This window comes from Gavia stellata, chromosome 20, assembly GCF_030936135.1.
Source record: "Gavia stellata isolate bGavSte3 chromosome 20, bGavSte3.hap2, whole genome shotgun sequence".
In the NCBI taxonomy this organism is placed as follows: domain Eukaryota; kingdom Metazoa; phylum Chordata; class Aves; order Gaviiformes; family Gaviidae; genus Gavia; species Gavia stellata.
Window position 1 is genome coordinate 10,609,878 of NC_082613.1, and position 24,952 is coordinate 10,634,829.

The window sequence follows — 24,952 nt, forward strand, 5'->3', positions numbered from 1 at the left end:
AGCTTTATATCCATGTCACATTGAAACAGTAAGTCTGTCTAAGAGAACTGGTAACAGCCCTGGTAGCCTTCCGTGATAAAAAAGGCAAAAAGGAATGCCACTGTCTATTTCGGCCCTTTTTGGCTATGCCGGCATTGGCACATTAGACAGAACCATTTCAGCTCTAGGCTAAACCTTTGTTAGAGATACAGAACAGAAAAAAACACAGGCTTTAAGACTCTCTTCATATTTTAGACATGCAGCTTATTTTCTCCCAAACACAAATACTTAAAAGAGCACCTGTATTCGCAATGTGGTTTTATATGAAATTTGGATACCCACTGTGAGAAGAATTTTGAAATACTTAAGAAAAAGCTTTAAAAAAACCTGATTACCAAGAAGTTAACAGCAAAAAACCACCTATATCAAGTACAATGAATTAAATTAATCAGAATACTAGTATCTTCAAATATAGTCACAGATAGCATGTAGTTCCTGAAATTTAGCACAGAAGTACTGCACTGAAGAAATACAGAGAAATTATCCCCCAAAAATCTGGAGACTCGGCATGAATTATCTGTGTATGAAACACACAGATATCACCAGAAGAAAACAAAAAACCACCAGAAGTCATCAAATATCCCAGTCAGTGAACAATAGCAGTCTTTACCTCAAAAAGCCTTTGGATGAAAAGCTAATACTCCACCAAAACAGAAAAGGTTATGATGATGAATGCTTACTAAGAAACTAGTGAGATTGCACTCAGTAGGACAATAAAAAGTAAAGAACTTACTCATGTGAATCATTTGCTGTTGCAGCATTGGTCTTGTACCAGGTATGCTATTAGAGCGAACGGGCAGCCCAGGCATGGAGCCACCCAACGTGGGTCTGGGAAGGGACGCACTGAACTCGGGTCCTGGTCTCAACATCGAAGCAGAACTTGTAGGTTCCAATCTGTTCACCTTGGAGTTTGGCAAGCCCCAGTCTCCTGACTGATGCTGATTCATCGATACATTTCTGTTGGGAGCACTTGCTATAATGAAGAGCAGAAAATACAATAATTTTTCATCTAGAATACATTACATATTTTGATTTTAGAATTATTTTTATGGGGTTTTGGTTTGTTTTACCAAAGACACCTGCCAACGACAGTGCAATTCACTGAACTCCTACCAAAGCATCTAAAGCTTACCATGCCAACTTCTAAATTATCAAACAACTATATTAATCTAAATACATTTAAAATTATTAATGACTGACTGCCATCATGACCTGTTCTTGCTTCTATATATCAAAAGCATATGTTAAATTCAAAATAGTAAAATATAATTTAGCTACTAAACAAAAGTAAAGTACTGGTAATAATACACAGATGGTAAACAGTTATGTTCTTATTATTTTAGCTAGGGATAATAATTAAAAAGTATTTATATGCTGATAGTAAAATTAATAGTCTTTAACATTAAGGTTTCTTCTATCCGAAATTCGTATTATAATCTTGCAACATTTTTTACATAAAAGCTTTTTGCTTTACAACGAGATCTATTTGTGCACAATCAACAAACCCAGGTTTGCTCCAAAATTTTCCTGGTTTTCAATCATTCTTGGACTTCCACCCATCAAGTTCTGCTTTTGTAACATGGAGAACGCATTGACATTCCTCGCTGGAGCACCTGAGCCCACAGGGCTGTCTAAAGACATGGCTCTGTTGAAAGGTGGGCGGGTAGTCTGCACAGACTGGGGACTCCTCATACCTGTTAAAGAATTAAAAGATGCTTGCAACTGTATGTTTTCAACAGAAAGTACCATTAATGACTTAAATAAGCGTGACCTATTTATGGGCACATATATTTGACCTTAAACAAGCCAGGAATAGTTATTTTGCTTATGTTCTCACTACACAAATCACATTTTGAATACATAGTTAGGACCTTCTACAGGAAAAGCCAAATGCAGTTCCCTTTGGCCCTAGACTTAAAAAGGTTCATTTTAATTTAAGTTCTGTAATGAACTATGTTTTTAACATTTTGAAACACACTAGTATTACAGACTCCTTGATATACATGAGTGGACTCCCCAGCCTTTAGATAACTCTGACACAGAGACAGAAACAAGTCAAATGGTTCTGTTTGGAACAGGTTGAATCCAGACGCAGTGTGTTCCTGAGCACAGTGTACTATGTGGACTAATTAACCCAGAAATCACTGTACTCCACAGCCAATAGTGTCAATGGCCTTACGTGTTCTTGCTCCTGTTTTTACATTTTTCATTATCCGTGTTTCATCTCCTTAGGTTACCTCAGCAATCTATCGCTCTGTATAATCAAGAGATGACCAACATAATAAAAGAAACTGACAACTGCAGTGACGCTGGTCTATTAGCAAGGTTATCTTTCCCTCCTACTCAGCTTCCTACTAAGGAAGGGCATTCCTTTCAAAGTCGAGGAGAAGTACTGATTAGAATTTGCAAGCCACAAGATGTTTTCGCATAGAATAAGTGGGAAATCAAAAGCTTGCCACCAATCCCATATTATTTCCCTAGTCATCTGTAAGAACAAAAATTCTCAATTTTAATTTACAGCTCACAAAACATTTTTCCTGATGTCTTGTCTCTGAGAAACCTACGTTAGACAAACCCAGAAGAAACCATAAAATAAGGAACTGAAGTTAACGTTATTCATTGTGTATATAGTAGATGCGTGCTGTCAAGACAGCTAATAGTGTACATAATAGCCTATGAAAGCATAATTAGCCATTTTGCATTACATTTGTCCTTGAAGATACAGGAGATCAAAAAAGTATTCTCTAAGGATTTGAGGATGCATTATGTTTACATCAGTTAAGATGAAAACCCTAAATTTAAAACCAAAGTGATATTAGATGAAATTCCTTACCCAATAGGGCATTTCCTTGAAATAACGCTTGCTTCGTTCCAAGGTTATTTCCATTTGCAGACATAGCATTATTGTAAAACTCCGAACTAGTCAGATCACCTAGAATTGCATCCAAATTATCCAAGTCTCCACTCATCTGAAAAAGACACAGTAAAATACCAAGGTTATTTACTGTCATATGGCTCTCCTTCAGCTTTTATTTAGCTTCTCGCTAATCTTAAAAGATGTAACTGGGAGACAAATGTTTTAGTTCACTGACAGTACCTTGGGCTATCTCTCAATTTCCAAACAACTTCAGATATCATTTAGCTACATTTTTTTTAAAGTATTTTGCTGGGCTAATTTTGAGAATTAGGAGAAACTGGAGGTTTCAAAGCACCTTTGAATATAGACATTTCAGTCATCACAAATTACAAAGATAAAAACACTAATGAGAGCAAACAACGTCAAGAATGTGTACCATTCAGCAATAAATAATGTATTTGTCATACACAAAAAGACTAATTTGATCACTAGTAAACACAACACCACATGAAAAGTATCCACAGATTTTTCTGGTCAACTGGAGCCCTCACCTCCTTTAAAAATTTGTCTTTAAATCAGATGCAGTTTTAGCAGAAAAAGAAGTGCATATATAGTGGATTCATATCTTCACAAAACAAGCCTCTCTGAATATGTTAATTAGATCTCAGGAGCAAGTACTGAAACTACGCATTGGGTACTATTACACAGTTGTTAGTGACTTTTTCCATAAAGGGTACTCCAAAAAACGTTGTAAGGTGTTTCATTTATAGTCAGCCATTAGCTAATATAAAAATTGTGCAGTAATTTTTTATTTACATAGTTATTACTGACTTGGGGAATCCAAGTTCTAAGATATCAACATGTTTTCAGTAAACTCTGCCATACTGACCAGCGTTATTTACTTTGAAGCAATTCCAAATGTGACTTAGGAACTAATTACAAAAGAAATATTATCTACATTTTGTAATTTTCAGAACAGCTGTCCCTAACAAGTGTACTGCTGCTCTCAGGAGAGTTGTTCCACAGTGATATAGTTTGCTATATCATGACATTTCTTGGAATTTCAACTCCAGAAACATTGAAACAAACAAATATACATATATTTATTTGAATGCTGAATATATATGTATATGGAACAACATTATCCCTCATTTAAGGAAAAAAAGAAGAGTGCTAAAACCAGTGAATGAACTAAAACCAATCTATAGCTATTTTAAGTATTACACATCTTTGTGTATTGTTTATATTTTCAAAACTAAACCATGTCTTACTTTTTGTTATTGCCAACTAACTACAGAGGCAGTTATAGCTCCATTTCCTAATAAGCCATAAAAATGAACACGTGCTATGTGGAGTAGCAGGTGTTAAAGATCTGATTTTAAGGAATAACTTGTAAATGTACGCTACCTTAATCGTACCATAACTTAAAGATAACATTAGTCCAGGACTTCAGTACAGCACATTTGGTCATATACATATCCTGTAGTTCTCTGTGCTTTTCCAGTTACAATACAACTTGAGCGTATAGTTTCACACCATTTGCACAGAACTGTTAGAGATGTTTACACAGACATAGTTAAAAAAGTGTTCTCTATTTAGCCATTCATGTAATAAGAAAACATTGGTTTGTTCACTACCATCATTTTACATTATACTGTACCTCCTCTGCTGGTTCCGTTTTTATTTTCGTCTCTTTTTCTTGACTAGAAGTAGGAATTGTAGAACTACTGCATTGTCCCATTTTATTATCCACACTTTCTACTTTAGGCTTCAACTCTTTGGAAAGTGGGTCCTTAACATCATCTTTATCTAACAGATATCTTAGTAAAGCATTGTTTTCCTTCTTCTTTGGGCTGAGTTGTTCCTGTTTGACAGTGCCTTCTCCACAGGGGGCTGTATTACTAGCATCATGATATGTGTCTTTACCAGTAGCTTCAGCTGTGATCTTGGCTACCTCTGCAGGAGAATTACCATTCTGCAACAATTTATGTAAAATCCTATGCTTCTCTTGCAGGAGCGATCCATGCATATTTGAGGAGGAAGATACCCCTCCAGATGTTGATGAGGAAACTCCTGAAGGACTGGTAACATTGGTAGAAGATTCTTTACAATTTGAGTCTAAAGGTGAGTTTGATGCTGTAGAAAGTCCTCTTTCATCTGAGGAGCACGTGAGTAGCTGAAGCAGTTTTTTATGCCCTTTGCTTTCAGATGGTCCTCTCTGACTTTCAGATGCCTCCAGATTTCCCTCTTTATTATCTTTTTCACTAAGGAGATCCCTGCTGTTCGACTGGCAGATGGAACTTTCCACTTGGTTTTGTTCACAATACAAACCAGAAGGGCTTTTGGAGTCCTGGGTACTCGTTTTACTTTGCTGAGCTATGCTCATGTTTGGGGAATTATCCAATTTTGGACCCGGTGAAGAAAGTGTTGATAAAAGGGAAGTTCCAACACCCTCACTAATGGCTTGAAGAGCACTAAGAGAACTGCTAGAGAAAGTGCTGTTGCCGGTGTTGCTGGCAGATCCCATTGGAGAGTGCATACCTGTATCACATGACAGAGATCAAACTTAATAGTACTGTCTGTAGCTATGGATTATGTATGTACCTTTGGATTATGTATGACTGCCACACTGAGTTAATTATTTTAAAATAAATTTTTACCATGAAATTAGGTGTACTACATTTAAATAACACATACAAGGTCATATAGAGCTGTTAAAAAGGATGAAAGATGGAATTCAGATAAAAGTGAGGAAAGACTGTTTAAAAAAAAAAAAAAAGCACTTATAGCAAAAATAAAATACCTGTAACTGGAGAAAACTGGTGTGAACTCATTTTTGGACTCCCTCGATTCCTGGGAGATATCATTAGATTCTGTTGGCTGGAAGTTAAACCAGGACTACCATGTGGTGGGCTACTTATATTCAACCCATAGCTGTTGTTCTGGTAAGCAGAGGACTGCATTCCGGGTCCAGAGTTCACTGGCCCCATATTACCAGGGCCTCCGTATCGAGTGCTGCTGAGCTGACCCACTGCATTGGGATCTCCCATACCATAGTTCCTGTTCTGCATTGGCATGCCTTGACCAGGTGACATGTTCATAAGACCACCAAGAGAATTTGTGTTTCCAGCCACAGGTGTTCTGATGTTTTGCCCAACTGAATTAGGATTTGGCCGATATCCATTTTGTTCTCTGTAAGTTCAACAACATCCCCAGAAATCCCAAGAAAACAAATTAAAACCTTATTTGGAATCAAGTGCGACAAAGACAGAATAACATTATTACATAATTCTTCAAATATTTTTTCAATAAGACCAGTGAGAATTCAAGCTTCCACAAAAGCAGAACTAAGCCATGCCACTCATTTATTCATTACAGAAGTGCTTGGTCCTTTAGGTGATTTGAGTTGTAAGTACACACAGTATCACCCCTTCAAAAGGCTTTCATCAACAGTCATTAGTCAGATTTATCAGTTTAAACATCTTCCTTCTTTTACTCCCTTCCTGAGTCAATGCATGACACCATTCTACTGTGCACACTAATGATGCCCTGAACAATCTCAGCTACTCATTTTTCAGCATCTGGAGGCACTTTAATGCCAGAAGCAGACAGATTCCCTCCAGAGAGGCATTTCAATTATTCTTGCAATCAACAAGAACAGGTCACAGGAAGTGCTATTTAAGGTACATTTCACTTTAAGTCATCAGTGATGCATCTGGGGGGTTTGTTCTCTTTTTAATTGGTCTGCAATTAAAAAGAGTAAGATAAAGCATCTAACTGAGCATTTCTATTTTCAGTGTTTCATCATTATAAATGTTAACCCAAAAGAATAATGAATACATAATGCAGGCTCCATGCAGGTACTGAGGAAAACCTCTCTTTTGACTGTGACTGTCTTTCTGCCACACAGTTAAGCTGGGAGTGTCAGTGTTAGGTTGACACATTTATTTGTACGCTATGCAACTCTGCTTCCCAAGTTATTCCCCCTCTGTTTGAGTTTTAATCAGATAAATTATTTTGGTATACTATTTTTTCAGGTATCTTCAAAGTCAGATGTATTTTTAAAAGCTATGACACTTAAATAATAAACAGATACCACTGATTTCACCTTTGAAGAAAGTGGGTAGAGACAAATCCATGGCGATCATTAGTCACAGGATTTCGAAACAGTTTAGTCTTTGTTTGCGCTGTCACTATAGTACCATCCGCTAAAGAAAACCGATACAGTGGTGTTTCAGCATGACCTTGTGTATAAGCTGTAAAGGAAATATACAAATATAGTTCATATTTAAAAACCCAAGAATTATTCATATGCACTCTACAGTTTTTTAACAGAATACCCTTCATTTGCTGAAGATTAAAAAAAAAAATAAAGACACACCCAAGATAGATATTCAGAAATAGGACATATTCCACATTTTCTCCTAAATTAGTACAGGGAAGATAAAAGCAAACAAGATTATTTTGATGCTGCAGTATTTTGTGCTCACCATGCACAGCTGGCACAGTTCTACATTTGCTAACAGACTTCCAAGGCAAGGTTAGCAGGTTTCCATGGCTTCTCCTTGGGGAGAAGGACTAATCAACTCTTAAATATTAATTGCACTAAAATATACAGATAATTAGTGTGGAATAGAAATGAAACTTGGAAGCCTTCAGATTAAGTATTTTTAAATTTAGAAGTTTTATTTCAATCAAAAAATTGTGGAAACCATTGCTTTTAATCTGAGCTCCAAATTTCTTGTTAATTTAGGATTTATTTAATCAGTTAAGTCGAAGTACTTCCAATGGAATGGAAACTCCATTTTCTGCCAGTATGAGTTTCTCTTTATTTAATATCCCCTCTACTTAAATTACCCTGTGAATCCTTCAAAAAGACTAGAGTTTAGAAAACTTAGAAAATGTCATCTTTCTTAAGACAGTGGCTGTACTTCACTTTATCTATCAAGGTTATCAAATTAGCATTACAAAATACATAACACTGGAACACTGAAAATATTTTGAATCCTTGTGTCTTGAATAACAAAAGGGCATCAACACAACTGTTACCACTTTCAGTGAGCTATCCTTTAACAAAAGAAAGGATGAATTTATATAAAAAGAAGTCAAAGTAATGTTAGACAAAGGTAACAAACTAATGATAATTAAGGAGTACATGTTATTACAGAAATGTAGCTGTAATTGTCATTGCTATATCCATCTGTGGAAGAACAGATTACTTCAGCCTCCCAGATCATGTATCTGATATTTTCCATGGAAATTGTCAAGAGAGGTACATTAGAAGAAACAAATAACTACCATCAGAATTCCTATTTCTCAAGAGGTCATACTCCTTCAGCTTGTAAATGTGAGTCACAGCAATTAACACTAATAAAAAATATGAAAAAAATGAACACAGGCAGAATTTAGCATTTTTGTTTTTCAGAAAAAAATGGAGCCACTAGAAGAAGCAGTACAACCAACACTGCAAACAGATTTTTACCTTCATGATAGTGGCGTTTGTTTGACCATGACTGTCCATCGTTATGGCATAAGAACCTCTGAATACATCGACGAATTATATCTTCAAAGCCAGGTCTCATGGAAGACCGTAGTGAGTTTGTATCAATGTTGACAAGTTTGCCTGTAACAGGAAGCAAAATATGCAAGTTAAACTCTCTATGACGATGCCAATCCTTTTGTATAAATATGGTACATTTCAGAAGGCTCCAATATCACCATTTTAATTGTTCATCAGCCTAACACCAAATTTTGAGTATGCAGAAGTTGCATTTATGAATTATCTGCCATGTGAGAACGTTGCTAAAACATCAGTATTCAAAGGGTTGTAGATATAGAGGAAGTTAAGCACCCACAGGTTAATGCAGAGTTTTAGCAAACAGTAACTTTAGTCTCTGGTTACAGTCACCCAAATGATGCCTACACAGGAAAATTTTCAAAAATACTGACCAACTACATCCACAAATGAACATCATAAACACTAACTGGCATCTGAAAAAGACCCATCTAGATTATTTAAGTATTTCAATTTAAACAGCATAAAACACTTTAAACATTAGCTCATGTACTGTAGAAAAATACAAGCATTCTAAAGAACCTTCATTAGCTTCAGTTATGATTTAAAATATTTCTTATGTGTAAAGGAAAGCACAATGACAACCATTTGAAATGCTGCCAAGTTAAAACACAAGTAATGCTTTATACCAAGCTGCCAAACAATAGCACGCTAGGCATAGAGACAGAAAACGCGTCCCACAGTTGTTGTTATACCCCACGGCCAACAGAGGTATATTGCAAAAACCAGTTGGGAATTATCAGTATGAATTCTGCTAGTCACTACAGATACATGATTTATTTACATACTTGATTTATTTAAAACAAGAGCACACAGGCAAAACACATACTTTCATACCTTCATCTTGGGTACACTTCTCACCTGAAAGATCATGCCTCGTAATAAAGCTCTCTGGATTTGCTGGAAATACCCTTTCTGCAGTTGTCATACGACGTGCCACACAAATCATACAGGACTGCAAATCTGTATTTAAAAAAGAATGTTTCTTCTTTAATTTCTCTCCTGTTATATTCTATTAAAGCATCTAATAAAATAGCTGAAGCGTCCTTCACTGTTAAAATGGAAGTATAAACAATAAGAATTTAAGTTTTTGCATTCTTTTCCTATGTACTTAAAAATGGATTGCAGAACCTAGAGATTTCATAACACATACCAAATACCAAAAAGCTTTACTCAGACATTTCTTTTGTGCACAGTAATTCCACAAAATTTCCTACCTTCCCCCTCTTCCATCATAGCTCTCGGCTGAGATAAAGCAAAGCACTGCATTGTTTCATATCTTTGACGTGTATCCTGGTGGCTGCCTACATCTTCCAAAAGATCATGAGAGGTTTTCACCATCATTCGGCAGTTGAAAGTGTGACTCTTCTGTCTAGGTGTTTCATTGGTCCAAGCAACGCCATTAACTTAGAAGAACACAGTAAGAATTTATAAAGATTTTCAGATAAAATCAATTCATGACTGATCCTTCTTAATTTAGATACCTTGTTCCTAATTAAAGAGATTAAAGAATATTTTAAGATGCTTTCTCAATATACCGTCAGTTTTACACCTTGGGAATAGCAGTATTGAGAAGCAAGTAAAAAAACCTCTTTCCTTTACATGACACCTTTAGTCACTTGAAGGAGAGATGAAAAGTCATTCACACATTTAAAAAACAGGCAGTTCCCTCAGCTAGTCGTGTGGCTTTAGGCAACATGTTCCTTTAGTATCCCTGTTTTAAGTTATAGGTAAACAAACTGCAAAGTCTGAAGTACAGCGTGAATTTCCAGCACATTTATTTCTGGTGATGGGCTTTAGTAAAAACGCAGTAATATTCTTCAAGATTAACATACTTCTACAGTCAAATATTCTTTGTATACGTAATTTGTTTTGAAAGGTTATTCATTACAAGTTGTTATTTTCTTCTCTGTTTTCAAATAGCCTAGTAACAGTGTAGTAAGTCAGCTTTTATTACCTGAAGATTTAGGTAAGTTCTTAAGAAAGTCCTTCCGGTCATCTTCATGCAAGATGCCATAGACACTTGTATTAACCAAATCTTCTTGTTTATATTGCAGATACTGTGTGACATTTTCTGACACGAATACTATGTTCCCATCTCGATTTACAACAAACAGGAAACCGTCCAATGCCTAAATATTAACATGACAACATACCCTGTAAGACACACTGCCTAATTCTGAACATAATTTATTTTAAAAACTATGTGGGTGATAAATGTCAAGTTACAATACATGCATTTCTTTTCAAGAGTACAGCTGAAGTTTTAAATTTTTCTCTGAGGAAAATTCTGTCTGGTAAGAAATTATTTCAGTATTAAAAATTAATCTGTTCATTTGTTATTCCATTGAGCTCTTTCACAGTGATAACCAGCCTTCTTGTTTCATTCTTGCTTTATTTGAACACAAGATAATAAATTCGTAATGTTATTTCAATAGCTGGCAAATTGAAACAAGAAGAAATTCAGTAGAAACAAGTAGTAGAACACAAACATGAAGACATTTCCAACCAGCAAGTGATAAGGTAAGAGAAGTGGGTCTATTCATATCTTAAAATACTGTATTTTCTTAACTGAAAGAAAAATTCAATATCTATGTAAAACAGTTAAGTTTCAAACGGGCTTTTTAATGGACTTGTAAATATGGGATTGGTTCTCTAGGCATAAAGAAAAGGTATCTGCCACGTAACTTCTTTTACAATTATTCTTAGGTTATTTTACTTGATGGCAACATTTGTTTAAAATGCTTCACAATTTAGAAACACAAATCCCAATACACATCACAAACCTCTAGTCTTTGCAAAACCTCATCCATTTATTTTAATGCCTATCCCCTAAAAAAAGCACAATATTCCTCATATTACTAAGCACTGCTTTAGTAGTAATTTGCTAATGACTGCTGGAGAAAGTAAAACACAAGAATATGAGAAAAAGCCAAATGCTATTCTTCTCTTTCCTTTTACAGAGGATTTCAGCAAAATTAAGAAAACATGATAGATTTTATTCCTGTCCCTTCCCAACATAGTTCTGTATAGTTCTTGCATACTATTTATTCCTATAGGATTACAAGCTTTATTGTAATATTTTCATCTGCCTTAAGTATTTGTTTCTATAGGGATTTACTAGGGCCTAATTTGTACTTGCCTGTAATAAAAGAGGTCCCAATGAATCCTTATCAATAACTCCTTGACCCGTAGAAGATACATCAGCTTTCTGAACATCATCATCATTAGAAACTGCTTTTCCTGAAACCAAGAAGATACATTTCAGTGAAGCAACATTTCGTATGAAGATCACGTTTTAATGTTACAAGCCAGATTCTAGGAAGCGTGTAAATAAAGGCAAAAAAAAGCACAAATAAGAGAGGAAGTCTCGTATCTTGTTAGCTGCTTAAGACCAGAAAAAATGTCACAGCTACATAATGCCAAACCCTTTGCTTACACAAATTGACTTGACAGTTAAAGTTGGATCAACTTGTTTTGTGAACAATATTTCTTCTGCTGCTTTTGGGATCACCTGTCTGATGAATCCCTGCTGAATCTTTCAGTGGCCATTAAACACACTCATTACACGTATCTCTTCCTTCTGGTTTTATTTTGATCATCTCATCATCGCTGGTCACAGTTTTCAGATGCCATCACTACTGTTCTACAAAAAGGCTTTGGCTCATGTTAATAATAATGTGCATGTGTGTGCGTATGTATGTATACGTGTGTGTGTGTCTATAATAAAAATCGTATTTTAAGAATCAAAATATCCTAAATAAATTGACTGCAGGGAAGGTGGAATGGGAATCCACACCAGGCAGCAGAATTACAGAAAACAAACAGTAATCTTTGTTCTGTGGTACTTGCTGGCTGGCTAAGCAGGCCACAAGAGGAGTACAACATCCTAAGGGAAGATTATCACATACACAACTCTATAATGAAACAGATTTATTACATTTGAATACACTAGATTACACAAGAAAAACCTTAAAAACAGAAGTTAAGATTATTATTTTCAGAATTGTTTTAACATGTTTTCAAAAGATGTGGCAATTTACAGAGACAGGTAAAATATACACCATAGCTTACTTGATTTTTTTAATACTTTACTGTCCAAAGGAAATATGTATACCTGGCAGGCTATAGTCATTTGGGGGGGGGGGGGGGGGGGGGGGGGAGGGGGGAAGAGGGAGGGGTTAAAAAAAAAACCAACAAAAAACATATCTATATACCCCTCACTATACCTTTCAAGAAACCAGTTTTGCACATACTTGTCCATTAAAAAAATATATTACTATACCACTTAGGATTACACTCACTGACAAAAATTACCAAAACTTGATGCATTGCTATTTTCTCCTTTGTTGACTTAACTATATCCTGAGTACAGTCAACTGCACTATTGAATTATTTGATCTCAAGCTAAATGAATTTTAAATATATTGGAGTCCACTACTTAAATATTTAGGAAGCATGTCTTAAACAGCACAAGAAAAGAAAGCAAAGTCCATAGAAACTTAATAGGAATAAAAATTGTTGTATCTGATTGGAAGTGTGCCCCATAAGAAACTAGGTATTTTTTAAGAAATTCATTTCAAAGCATTAAAGTCCCTTTAAGCATTAAGTCCCTTGAAGTGAAAGACAACAGTATGTATTCTTCATACCAGTGGCTATTTTGTATATTGTACCAGCTGATGGTACAATATCATCTGGTTTTAATTTCTCTGTGGATTATCTCAAGCTTTCCTAATATTTTCAGGAAACTGGTAAGAAAGGCCATACAAAGTTTTAAAGCCCTGATTCCCAATTAAAAAAGTGATGGTAAATACTTGCTTACTTTTAAACAGAAAGTTATTTAAGGCATATTAAAGGTTTGGTTCAAGTCAAAGTCTGAAGACTTTCTCAGCTACATGCTATTGTGAAAAACACTACTCAATTTCCCAAGTAACTACTGGTTTGGAAAAAGAATCACAAGAAAATGAAATTATTTATTTTGGCTTAGCAGGGAACTGTACCTTGTTCTTTTATCTGTCGAATCTGTCTCACGGTTTCTTTTAAAATAGCACATTTGTCTGGTTTGACATTGAAATTGTCAATGTCACTCAGATTAGCAGATATCAGTTCAGCCAGTTCTTCAATGTACTTGCTCTCCTGCTCACGCCGACGCTTCTCACCACTGCATGTCAGACTAGGAACCAAAAACATCATTTCATATACTTACATACTGTCATATACAAAAGCTGTGCTCACTCTGTGAACGTTAATGTACTTCATGTAACACCTACCTATTAAACCTAGGTAGTAGTTATTCTTCCAGCAAACGTAAGTCTGAAGGGGGGGGGGGGGGGTGTTTAGTTACATTGTTGTTTGGTTTGGGTTTTGTGGGGTTTTTTTAAGAATTTTAAGTAGAAATTTCTCTTAAGAGGATATGAGAAAGTTACTCATCCAAAAAATCCTCCTGTGATAACTGCCGTTAAATTTAATGAAAATAGAAATTGCCTGCTATAAAACTGTAACACTCATACAGAAAGTATATTTTAACTTTAAAAGTTACTTTAGATTTGTTTATAATTTATTAGACAAATGAAATAGAATTTTAATATTCTATGATAACCCTTTGGGTTTGCTTGTAACGAGATGACTACAGAAGGTGATAGCTCAGAGAAGTTTCTAGGCATCAGGACAAAAATGCCATATCAACACCCAAGAAAATCAGAATCCCAGACAACCTAATGTTGCTGGATAAAGTCTCTCTCTGAAATTCCTCTTCCTACATAGATTAATGTGCTGAGTAAAGACACTGTCTACAGCCTAAATCAACAGAGAGAACACTGTCATACACAGAGTATGCCAAGAGTAGGAAAAGAAAGGCTCAGGAGAAAGGGAAGGGGCAAGAATGGGCACACTGAGGGAATCAAAAGAATGAATATTCTTTGAGAAGAAACCAAGCGGAAGAGTTAGGAAACTATGCATGGACCAATACTGGAAAAAACAAACACATGGCAAAGCAGGGGCTTGAAAGATAAAGAAAGCTAATGAAGGATGACAAACTGAAAAACAGAATTCCTGAATGGACAGACAGACACTGGAGAAAAGGAAAGAGAAACTGGAATGTAGGACACTCACAAAGAGATACTGGAATACAGTGGGAGAATCTGAGGGTCTCATACACAATCTGTTGCATGATGCACCGTAGCATGGGACAGTGGGGACGTATATAAAAGGGAGAAATATGAGTACACATGATGCTTAGTATTTTGGTGAAACTGAAGACAAATTTAATAAAGGTTAATACTCTGTGGGAATAAGAACATGAAAGGATAACACAGAACCCTTAACATGTGGTGGAAAGCAATGAGGTTGGAGGGGACAGAAAACCGATTCCTGCAGACAGCGATCTCTGACAGAGTTGGGTGAAGGGCAGGAAGACAGAATGGAATGCCAGAATTCAAGGTGAGGTTGCAAAGAACTAGTCTGGAGAAACGGAAGTCTAAAAAAGTGCTCAACTTATTGCAGTGTTCTGTGCTGATAACCACCTGAAATGAGGCCTGCCAAATCAATTACCAGATACAAGATGCTGCCTTTGAAATTTCTGTGAAGCAAGAAGGTTTTCTTCTTTTGCCTTGCAATCACAGCTTCAAACAGTGATTTCTTATATGTTCACTCTATTAAGATTTCCGCAAGAGTCTAATTATAGAGCATAGTTCATCAGCTTTGGCATATCTACTCATAATAGTAAAGTTTTGTATCTTCACAACAGAAGCATTTTTCAACTGAAAAAAATTATTAGTTAGAACTTACTCTAAATTGCAATGAAAACTTGAAAAATATTTTTTAAAACCTCATAATACAAAAAAGGGAGAAGTCTATATAAACTTACCTTGCACCTGGTGTATCACAGGGCAATGGCTTGCGCTTCCTTGACTCATTGGTCAAGCTATCCAAGGAGTTTTCTCCTAGTCCACTCATCTTGACCATGCATCAGCAACTAAAAGCTATAAAATAAAAATTGTGAATGAACCTCTCAAAATAATAATTTAAAATGCAGAGAACTTATCTGGATAAGTTATTTATTTTTATTAGATTTAGGAGTCAGTATTTTAACTGGAAATCCATATACCTTTTTAGTATTAAAAAAATAATATTTGGTTACCATTTTTTAAAATCTATTTTGTATCTCACCAAAATGTGGGTTTACAAAGCTTTCTATCAACGTAAACAAAAAGAAATGTAAAAAATGCATTTAATTTATTTCAGAGTTGTTCAAAGTTTTGTATCATAGTACTGGGACCACTGTATAGCTCCAATTTGTCTGAAAATAAAAATATTCTCAGTGTTTTAATGTAGATATATAATAATATATATATAAAAATATATAATGCTTAGATAACTTGAAGAGAAAGTGGTAAATTAATACATTATGCCAAAACATAGTTAAATACTAAGGATAAAGTTAGATATCATTAAAGAAAAAGGCAAGCAATACTCTAAGGTAGTGAAGGATGGGTGACCAGAACACTGAAAATACAGAAATGTTAAATAAAATTTCCTTTTCTGTATGCTCCTTTTTTCTCGTCATGTAATCTAAGCACTGCAGCCACAAATAATTGTCATCCTTCGGAGTAAATCAGTGGGCTTAAATGAGAGTTTCACACTTGGCTTGGTATAAAGCCAACAAATTACTATTACCATCTCTAACTCAACAGGTTACTATAGTCTTAACTTCATATCCTTTGCTAAACTTTCTAAAATGAACACAGTTTTCTAAAACTTTGAGGAATTCAGAACTCTCAACTCCATTGCTTCTGCAGCTAAGATTGGGCCATAATGCAGTAAAATCATAGGTTGCTTTTGTTAGTCTAGTTATGTCAAACAAGCCTGGCAGATTATATATCCATGACACTCATCTCCCCTCACTCCCCACGAGGAAAAAGGACGACAGCCACAGAGGAGAGAAGACACCTATACAAGATCTTGCTATGCTATAATCAACGACATGCTGAGGGAGGGCAGAAAAAAACTCTTTAATGGATCTATGCTATTTATGTAGCCAGAGTATTTTATAACATAATTAGAATGATAAAATAATCTAATAATTTGTATTTTGTTTTTTTGTACCACAATGACAATGAGACACATCTGGGCAGTTAGAAATTTAGCATTATTTTATCCTTTTTACAGAAATTTCCAAATTAAATGTAAATTTCATTTACTGCAGTCTAGTTCAGACTGCATTTCTTTACCCCATACAGCAACAACAGTAAGTGGCCTTAAACATTTAGGTAAGACAAGTTATACTTGTTAGTTGGAGAGAAACTTTTCCATAACATACAACACAGGCACTAATAAACATTTCAGGAAAAATGAAGAATTTTTTAAGGCTCTCCACAAGCAAAACCCACCATTGCTACAGTTATTAAAAAAAAAACTGGTTTAGGATGACCAAATCCCTAGGAGTCTGTGATCACATATCACAAGGACAAGGAACTGACAGACACACTTCTATCTAAATGAAGTTTATGTTAAGGTATCAGAGGCTGGTAGCCAACTGACTTGAAGTAGCTCTGCAGAACAGGATCTGGGCACCCTGGTGAACAAGAAGTTAGTTAAACACAAGTCAGCAGCGTACCCTTGCAGCAAAGAAAATCAACCCCTTAGAAAGGCACCTAGTCAACTAAGTGCTTCCAGGACAAGACATCTAAATAAAAAAAAGGTAAGTGTGTGTATTCCTTCTGATGTACTAACCTTGACTGATTGGGTTTTTTGCGTACTGGCTTTTCGGGGCAAAAAAATAATACTGCTTTTATCTTTCTAAAGTTTAACCTGAAAGGGCAAAGACATACAAGAACATATTTGCATAAAGCTGCATGAGGGTTGCTTGCAATAACTAATAATGTTGTTGCAGGATGTTAGCTACGGGTGGAGAATTTAAAAGGCCATTCTTATTACAGCAGTACAAACCTTTGAAAGCTAGACAGGACAGAGGACTGCTGGCTGCACTGAGGAGCAGACTCTGGATTAATCTGGCACATGTACAAAACTCAGAAATAAAATAGCATCTCTTTAAAGCACAAGTTCTCTTTGCAGCTAAGCAAATGTTACAATGCTAAACATAAAATTGTCTTCATAACCAATCCTCATCCCAATTGATAGGCATTAGCAGAGGAAGGATAATATACTTTGTACATCACAATAAAATTAAAAACAGCAGTAAAACATAATCTTGCATTTGAAATAAACAATTACAAAAGATGCCTAACTCTCTAACTATGGTCATAGACTGCACAGATAAGAAGTTGGGTTTACATGTAAATTTTTGATACAAAACCAGGATGAATAAGACAAAAGTCAATATACAGAGAGATGGAAAAGCAAGCCTGAGGACTTTTATTCAATCATACATTCCTCCAGGGCAAAAGCCTCTCAAATACATTTATATTGGTCCACCTTATGTGACGTTCAAGAAAAATACACTGTTTTGCCACTAGATGACAGTGTAGCACTGAACAACTGCAGGGATAATATTTTCTTCAATTAAACTGCTGAATGAAAAACTACTCATCTGAACAAGTAAGCAGTTTCAAAAACAGATTCTATAAACAGGCTACGATCATGCGAAAAGCAGTTGGCTATCTGAAGCTGACACGCAACAGAACATATGACTCATAGGCTCTCATGCCTACAGACCTCACAGCTAAGGCTGAATCCTGAGAGTCATTCTGTAGGTGACACACGCACAGGCTCCAGGATTGGTGCTTCCCTCCCTGTAACTGCATTCACAGGCAGAGTACAGAGCTGCAGGGTTAAGAGCTACTGCAGAAAGAGAAAGGAAGAGCTTAAAATATAAGACTTAAGGATAGCTCAGGAAGGGTGTGGGCACAGCAAGTATGTCAGAAGCCAAGAGCAAATTCTATTTAAGAGGAGGAAAGACTTGAAATACATTAAATAGTTGAAAATTTGAGCTAGGACAGACATTTCACCAGAACGTAATTTTGTAGGTAACAGGGGTTGCATTAAACGATTTAGAATGGAAACATCATTTCTGGTTTAACATCTACCTGTACTGACAGATAACTCACAATATGATTAAATAGAAAAACAAAATTAATACATTTTGCCTCAGAAACATGATACGTATCTGAGATTACAACCCTTCTTCTATTTAAGAAAACCTTTCAGTGCCTAAATATAGAAGCTTGGAGAAGGAAGGAAAAATTAGGTAATTTGTGTAGGCTGTTTCCCTATTACACCCAAGTAGCCTGTGGTAGTTTTTTCAGGCCTGAAGCTGCAGAGTTCCTGCACATGTATTTTCCTTTCCCTAAGAGTATCATTACAAGCTGGGAAGGCATGTAATGCCTAGAACAACTCTGTAACTGCTTAGCTAAGGAAATTACAGAAGCTGCTTCCCAATACAGATGGATTTACAATACAAATTGTTAGCAAACTAATTTCCCTGTACAGGAAATATTAGCAAAAGAAGCCATTATTCAATGAATTAATAATGAAAGAAAGAAACAGTTAAAAAGTACCAGGTGTTAAATTTATTCATTAAATATGAACCTGTAATTTCTAATGGGCTAAGTAAGAAGTTTTTCCAAGAAGAAATCTATTGGGTGTTTGGGGAGTTTTCCTGAAGTGAATCATTATTTCAAAAGACAGCTCCAAAACAGAGCTTTCAAATGTTAAAACTCTGATGTGTTTTTACTACTAAAAGCAAAGAAGTTTAACACCGACATCTTTGTAAACTTACTTTCTGAGCTAACAGACAATAGCATTATTTCTGGCTCACGAACCTATAATGCTGGCTAGAAAGACTCCTCTGCTGGTTATACTGCACAATATTATCTACCTAAGCGAAGCAGTTTCTAAAGAAAAGGATTACACAGTGAAATTCTTCCTATTATTTGCGTAATTATAGCTAAAAAGCTAGCTTAATTTGACTCAATGAATAGCTCAGTTACTACATAAAACCAGGCAAACATAAGAAATTATGTTAAATTTTAGATTAAGTAAAAATTACCCAAAACACAGGAATAATCATCTTCCATCATAGAGTATTATTCTTACCCAGAGTAACAGAAATACAGATATGACAGCAACCACTTCCATGAAAAATCTGACAAATGTTCTGCTATTTTTCTTCCAAGTTGCATGTACAAGCTCACAAAGCAGATGGTAAACCTACTGCATAGAAGGATAACTAACAGTGGGACTGTGTTATGAACTTCAGCTATCAATACCATACTATTATGCACTTCTTAATGAAATCTGTATGCACGTATTTGCTTAAAATGTAAGAAGCTACAGCACATTGATTACATATAAGGATGAAGAAATGCTGAATATAGATTCTGTCCAGTGATAAACAACTAGAATTTTCTAAAATTTATCTGTTTCTAGTTTATATAATTTATAGAGAGAATTTCTTGGGACTGCCAAATTTTAAAGCCAGGTGCTTAATGAACAATAATTGCTATGTATATAATAATATTTAAATGTTTGCTAGTCTGATGTCATCAGCACCAGCAACTGATTTTGATTTCTAAATTAAACTGCCCATTTTACTCCACTGTACTGGAATACTTTGTCATTTTCATCAAACATTTTATAAAATAAAAGCATTTTATGCTACACTCCATTTAGCTATTGAAAACAGATGACACAAGTTACACTTTGTTCTGTCCAATATGATTTTCCAAAACTTATTTGGAAAAACAAAGCCCTAGCTCTTGCCAAATAATTTAGAAAGGTATACATTTGTATGAAATAGAGCATGTTAAAGTTGATTGGAAGCAAAGATGTCCAGAGCCCTCCAAGGTTAAACTTAAAGCAAATTTGAGAAAAAACAAGATGACATAAGAGATGGTTCAAAGTCTTCAAAGCAAGACATTGTTTAATTCCATTGGCTGTAGCAGGAATGACCCACTATATGCTGATGTTCCTAATCCCACCAACAGAGTGGAACCAAAGGCAGCAATATTTGGAAAAAAAGTTCCAAATTTTCATGATTATTTGCAAATACTAAGTACTAGTTTCTGCATTATCATTTATCTTTTCAGATATAATCATAAATTTTCCAAAATTTTTCTCACTTATCACAAAAAGGGGAAACAAGAAAACAAAACATAACAAAGACCTTTTTGCTCATCAATAAGTGCGTTGAAAAAACATTTGCCCTTATTAATAAGGTGCACGTGCCTACGTCCTTTGCAATGTACTATATACTTGTCATGTCAGGTCTGTTCATTTCTCAGCGAAAACCATAGATGGATTGTTAAAAAGGTACTGTTTTTTGCATGTGACAGGTAGAACAAGTTCTAGTAATTATTAATCCATCTATTGCAACAATATAGGTACAGCCTTCCAAACAAACCCATAGAATTTAAAGAAATCATCAGCATTTAGGACTAGCATTTTTCAATCTGCCAGGGTTTCAATATTTTGACAGGTTGAAAAAATAAAAATTAAAAAAAAAAAATCTTCTAAAATTCTGTCCCAGACTACCAAGAAAAGGATGCGCATGTCGACAATACAGTATGTTTGAAATCAGTAAAGTTCCGAAAGTCATTTCCTAGAGAGCATTCGAGTCAAAAGGACATTGAGAAGTACTAAGCTCAGTAAGCAGAAAGTTTTCAGCTTGATACGGTAGTTTCTTCCCTGGTCTTACTCACCTCACCCTTACACAAATTGGAAGGCTACTAACTTAACAACATTCATTAGATCACTTCCTGCTAGTTTGTCTTTCAATGCCCTCGTTTCCTTCTCCAAGCAAGCATTACCCCCTCACGTCCATGTTCTCAGTAGTTGTAGATGAAAGACCTATTCACCAAATAGGACATGGCAACTGGGAAGGTTTTGTCCTAACAAGGGCCCAAAAATATAAACAACTAGATGCTTCAGATTTAGTTTTTGTATTTGTTTAGCTGAAATAGTTGACCACACACAAAAAAAAACCCCAAACCCACAAAGCACAACCATACAATACTAATTTAAAACATATCCAAACTATTTAAAAAATCATATTATTTGCATAAAAACATTTTTAACACTTCTTTGGTCCCATGAAACCATCAACTTTTCCCTATACTAAATATAAGTACTCATGGTATCTTGCAGGCTTGCAAGCTCTTCTGTCTGAGCTCATTTCTTGTTTGAAAAATTCACTAGGGAAAAAGCATAAATTGGCTCTTAGCATTCCCCAGAATAAGCCAATTATGAAGAATTAAATCAAACCACTCCTTTTCAATGAATCATGAAGATGGTCTGGAATTTTTTTAATTGTATATAATGTTAAAATACTAAATATAATCCTCCTTTCTAAAAAAAAACAAGACATAATTCACACAGTTAAGATGCAAATAGTATTAAACTGGTTTATGCTAAGAGAAGCCCCAAACATTTAAATTTTATTTGATACAAATAAAACTAGAGGACCTTCCATTCAGCAACTCCATATTCTTAGTGAAAATTTGTTATTTCAAACTTATATTTCCCTCAAATGTATAAAAAGCATCGTAGCTTTCCAGTGAAACTTCTGATTCAAAATATTCTTGAAATTATGCAAAGATACTTTTGTTATAAGCCTGACCACAGAAACAACTGATGTTCCCATTTACATAGATAGGAATCCACAAGAAAGCAAACTTAGAAAACTCACCTTCTAGCAGTAGTGAAGTAAGGTTTTTTCCTTTTTTCTTTCTTTTTTTTTTTCCCTTTCTTCCCTCCCCTCCTTTTCTTCTTTTCAAGAACAGGCTTCTTAGATACTTACATGTATGGTTTGCAAATTGTAGCTTTAAAAATGGTAAGGGAATAACTATTCAGGTACGTATAGTCCAAATATGAAATCAGTCACTTACTTGTCCTTAGCAAACATTCAAGCACAGCATATTTTTCAGAAGACCTTCAGAATCAGAAGTCATTTTAAGTCACATCCTGAAAAACAAAAAAGGCATTACTTTAAAAAAAAAAATTGCTTGTTTTTCCATTTTTTCATCTAATATTAATAATCTTACCAAAAAGTAAACACTCAATATTGAGATATTTTCATGTTAAATTAATTTAAAACTCACTTACAATAACTGTGTCATCTCTGCTATATGCTAAACAGCTCAATAGTCTGAATCTTAACATCACAGATGCCACCCAGTAAGCTAGATTTCCTTTCACATGAGAACTAAACATATAAACATATTTATTTTAACTATAATTATTTTTTGCTTTGGAATAAATAATGAAACTGTTGTAGATGTTTGATCTTAGTAACTTTTAAAACTTTATATAAAAAGCTGCAGCCCAAGTTAATTATTTTGTAAAGTTATGAGTGGCAAGTAAAAATTAAGTGTGTAGCCACTCTATGTCAGCCTGTACACACTGCTTGGTACATAACTATTATATGAGAACAACAAACTGTTTTCAGAGCTATGGACACTCAGGTTTCTGTTACTCCATTTTCCTATGACATTCTAGGAATGATTAATCCATATTATCATGCATTTTATACAAGGTATGATTAAGTGTACTAATTAGTGAGATTCTGGGTCTCTATAGAGAATTACAGTAACTTAGGAAAAGTTTTAAACAACAGCTGTGTGATTGAATTGATTTACTGAAAACTGCTTAAAGCACTACATAAAGCAGAGGCTGTTCAAGCTAATTAGAAAAATAAATTGCTCTTGGGAAATATTTATGAGACATTCACATGTAAGCACACACCATTGTCCTATCCAAAATCAAGAGTTTCAAAATTGATACTTCTACTCAGACTACTTAATAGGTAATCACTAACAGGCAGGTAAAGGAGTTTTATTCAAGTAGCTCATTTCTTAAGAAGAAATTAAACTGAAGCTTTTCATATCAACTGGTTGCATATGCATTCATCTGCTGTTTTAACCACCCCTTTGACAATACTGACTGTAGCTTTATTTATATGAACTGGAATTACCAATTAGAAAGTTGATTGACAATGTGGTCACGTAAGCGTAAGCATCAAGAGTAAATTGTCTCCTAATTAAAGACTTCTATAACCCCATTTTATGCTAAATCAACCTCTGCTAATCATGGAAACCAGAACAGAAGTACAAAAAAAAAAAAAAAAAAAAAGGAAGAAAAAACTAAGAAATCTTAAGATGCAGTATCAGAAACATTTGGACATCACAGAAGATTAAATCCTTCAGCTGTTCATTTTTGTAAAAATGCTAATACAGTGATAGCTTGCTATCTAGCTTCCCTGCGATGATGATCTTCCCAACAAGGGCTATTTTCTGATGTCTCCACTGGTCAGAATTTATGAAACAAAAAGGCAGCATAAATTACATTCAGCGTTCAGTTTGATGTGCAGGTTTTTCCCTCAGATTTCTACAACAGCTTGATAAACTGGTGAATACACCTGTGCAAGAACAGAAGCAGTTCAACAGAATCACGAACAGAGTCTCACTGAGAAGTTGACCTGTGCAGGAGACCTATATACAGCACAAAATCACTTAAAGGTGGGAGAGATTCAATACCCGCAAGTATTAAAATGATTCTCTATGACTGGAAATGCAAGGGGAAAGAGAAGAACCCTGAAAATATATTAAGTTGAAGACCACATAAAAATCTTAACACTGATTAAATTAGTTTTAGAATATTCTCTTCATATTCCTCTCAAGTAAATAGTCATTCCATGGATGTCAATATCTGAGCTCTTTAAACAGAAGATGGAATACAACTTCTCAAATAAGTACTGCAGTAAAGTAACTAAAAAATAACATTCTGAATAATCTGAAGGCTCTTGAGGGGTTAGAAAAGCATCTAGAGTAGCACTTGCACTAATTCAGTCTGGCCAAACATTGCAGTTTGGCCATCCTATGAGAACTGTCAACTGGCAGGGCAACCTAGACAGATATTCTAAATTCTGTTCTACAGACCAGGATGAAATTAAAACAACCTGAACTAGGGATGAAAACCCTACCCAGTAAACCAAAAAGTTAACACCAAATACGCTACAGTAAAATGTTGCCACATATCAAAAGTAAATTAGACCTCAAGTAACTACCATTATAAATAAAACAGGATATTAAAATTCTATAGTCTTAATAAGTCATTACATTATCATCTACAACATTTAAATGAAAAAATAATATACGTCCCTCTTTTTCAATAATACTTGGTCTTTTCTTGCTAATGAAAGCCCGAACTCTTACAGATTGAAAGCTGACCATTCAAGTCTGTTAACCCTACTCTAAAGAAACCTACGTGCTTCCTCTTCTGAGTACAGAGATAACAGCCACCTTCTTAACTTTTTCAATACAAAAAATATTTTATTCCAACATTGTTTTCTGTTCTGCTTCACATGAATTAGTTTAGGTTATTAGAGTGCCTGTATCAAAGCACAGTCATGCACTAAGCGATTGCCGGTCTCAGAGTCAATATTCTTCTAAAAAGCTTGGCACTTGGGGCTGTGCAGTCAGCTTCTCCATCAGCTCTCACCACCCCAGTACCACTTTCAACACGTGAGC

The 24,952-nt window shown here is 35.1% G+C and overlaps 1 protein-coding gene across 1 annotated transcript in view; it reads right to left on the bottom strand.

Moving 5' to 3' along the window:
- The window catches only part of NCOA3 (nuclear receptor coactivator 3), a 29,128-nt gene extending 6,749 nt beyond the window's left edge, over positions 1–22,379 (bottom strand). The window contains exons 1-14 of the mRNA XM_059827377.1: positions 22,313–22,379; positions 15,337–15,451; positions 13,472–13,644; positions 11,614–11,714; positions 10,429–10,603; positions 9,689–9,877; positions 9,333–9,434; positions 8,379–8,519; positions 7,005–7,152; positions 5,700–6,088; positions 4,557–5,437; positions 2,873–3,008; positions 1,541–1,733; positions 773–1,008 (exon numbers count right to left, since the gene is read on the bottom strand). Coding sequence (XP_059683360.1) covers positions 773–1,008; positions 1,541–1,733; positions 2,873–3,008; positions 4,557–5,437; positions 5,700–6,088; positions 7,005–7,152; positions 8,379–8,519; positions 9,333–9,434; positions 9,689–9,877; positions 10,429–10,603; positions 11,614–11,714; positions 13,472–13,644; positions 15,337–15,434 — 2,962 coding nt within the window. The 5' untranslated portion in view covers positions 15,435–15,451; positions 22,313–22,379. The remainder of the gene's footprint in view (positions 1–772; positions 1,009–1,540; positions 1,734–2,872; positions 3,009–4,556; positions 5,438–5,699; positions 6,089–7,004; positions 7,153–8,378; positions 8,520–9,332; positions 9,435–9,688; positions 9,878–10,428; positions 10,604–11,613; positions 11,715–13,471; positions 13,645–15,336; positions 15,452–22,312) is intronic.
- Positions 22,380–24,952: the final 2,573 nt, after the last annotated feature.